Below are 807 nucleotides of genomic sequence, written 5' to 3'. Positions count from 1 at the left end.
TGTAGCAGCAGCAGCAGCAGCAGCAACAGCAACAGTTAGGGGGTAGGAGGAACGCGACAACGACAGCAGCGGCAGCAGCAGCAACAGCAACAACGACCGCAGCAGCAATAGCAGCAGCAGCAGCAGCAGCAGCAGCAGCAACAGGTGATATGCAGGTGCGCTGCAGCAGCAGCTGTGGGGTGCGGGCCCTGCGGGCAGCAGCAGCTGTATGAGGGTAGAGGGGGGGGCCCCCCTAGACTGTCTCTTCTTTTCTCGTTGCTGGGGGCCCCTGTTGGTTGTCGTGCTGCTGCTGCTGCTGCGTGGTCTGAGGGCCTGCAGGTTTGTGAGGCGCAGCAGCTGTTGTTGCTGCTGCTGCTGCTGCTGCTGCAGTTGCTGCTGCAGTTGCAGTTGCAGCTGCAGCTGCTGCAGCAGCAGGTGCAGCAGCTTGGGTGTTTCTGGTTTGTTTCCGTCTCCTCCTAAACTTTGTGTGTGAGCTTTCGTATATATAGCAGCTCTGTCTCTTGCTGCTGCTGCTGCAGCTGCTGCGGCTTCTGCTGCTGCTGCTGCTGCTGCTGGTTGTTACTGTAGTTGGGGGCCCCCTGCAGCAGCACGGGCGTCCTTTGAGTGTATCTGTCTCCGATGGGCCCCCGATTAAAAGGTGCTGCAGCTGCTGGTGGTGGTGTTGCTGCTGCTGCTGCTGCTGCTGCTGCTGCTGGTGCTGCTGCTGGTGGTGGTGCTGCTGGTGGTTCTAGTGCTGGTGGTTCTATTGGTGCTGCAGCAGGAGGTTCTTCAATGCATGCAGCTCCAGCAGCAGATGCAGCAGCTGCA

At 59.9% G+C, this 807-nt stretch overlaps 1 protein-coding gene across 1 annotated transcript in view; it reads right to left on the bottom strand.

Annotated features, from left to right (window-relative positions):
• Positions 1-455: 455 nt before the first annotated feature.
• The window catches only part of EMH_0078790 (uncharacterized protein), a gene marked incomplete at both ends in the record, with an annotated part of 1,412 nt that continues 1,060 nt past the window's right edge, over positions 456-807 (bottom strand). The window contains one exon of the mRNA XM_013500042.1: positions 456-807. Within this exon, the coding sequence (XP_013355496.1) occupies positions 456-807 (352 nt within the window).

Source organism: Eimeria mitis, genomic scaffold, assembly GCF_000499745.2.
Source record: "Eimeria mitis Houghton genomic scaffold, Emh_scaff4958, whole genome shotgun sequence".
NCBI classification, from domain to species: Eukaryota; Apicomplexa; class Conoidasida; order Eucoccidiorida; family Eimeriidae; genus Eimeria; species Eimeria mitis.
This window is presented reverse-complemented; position numbering and strand designations above follow the sequence as displayed.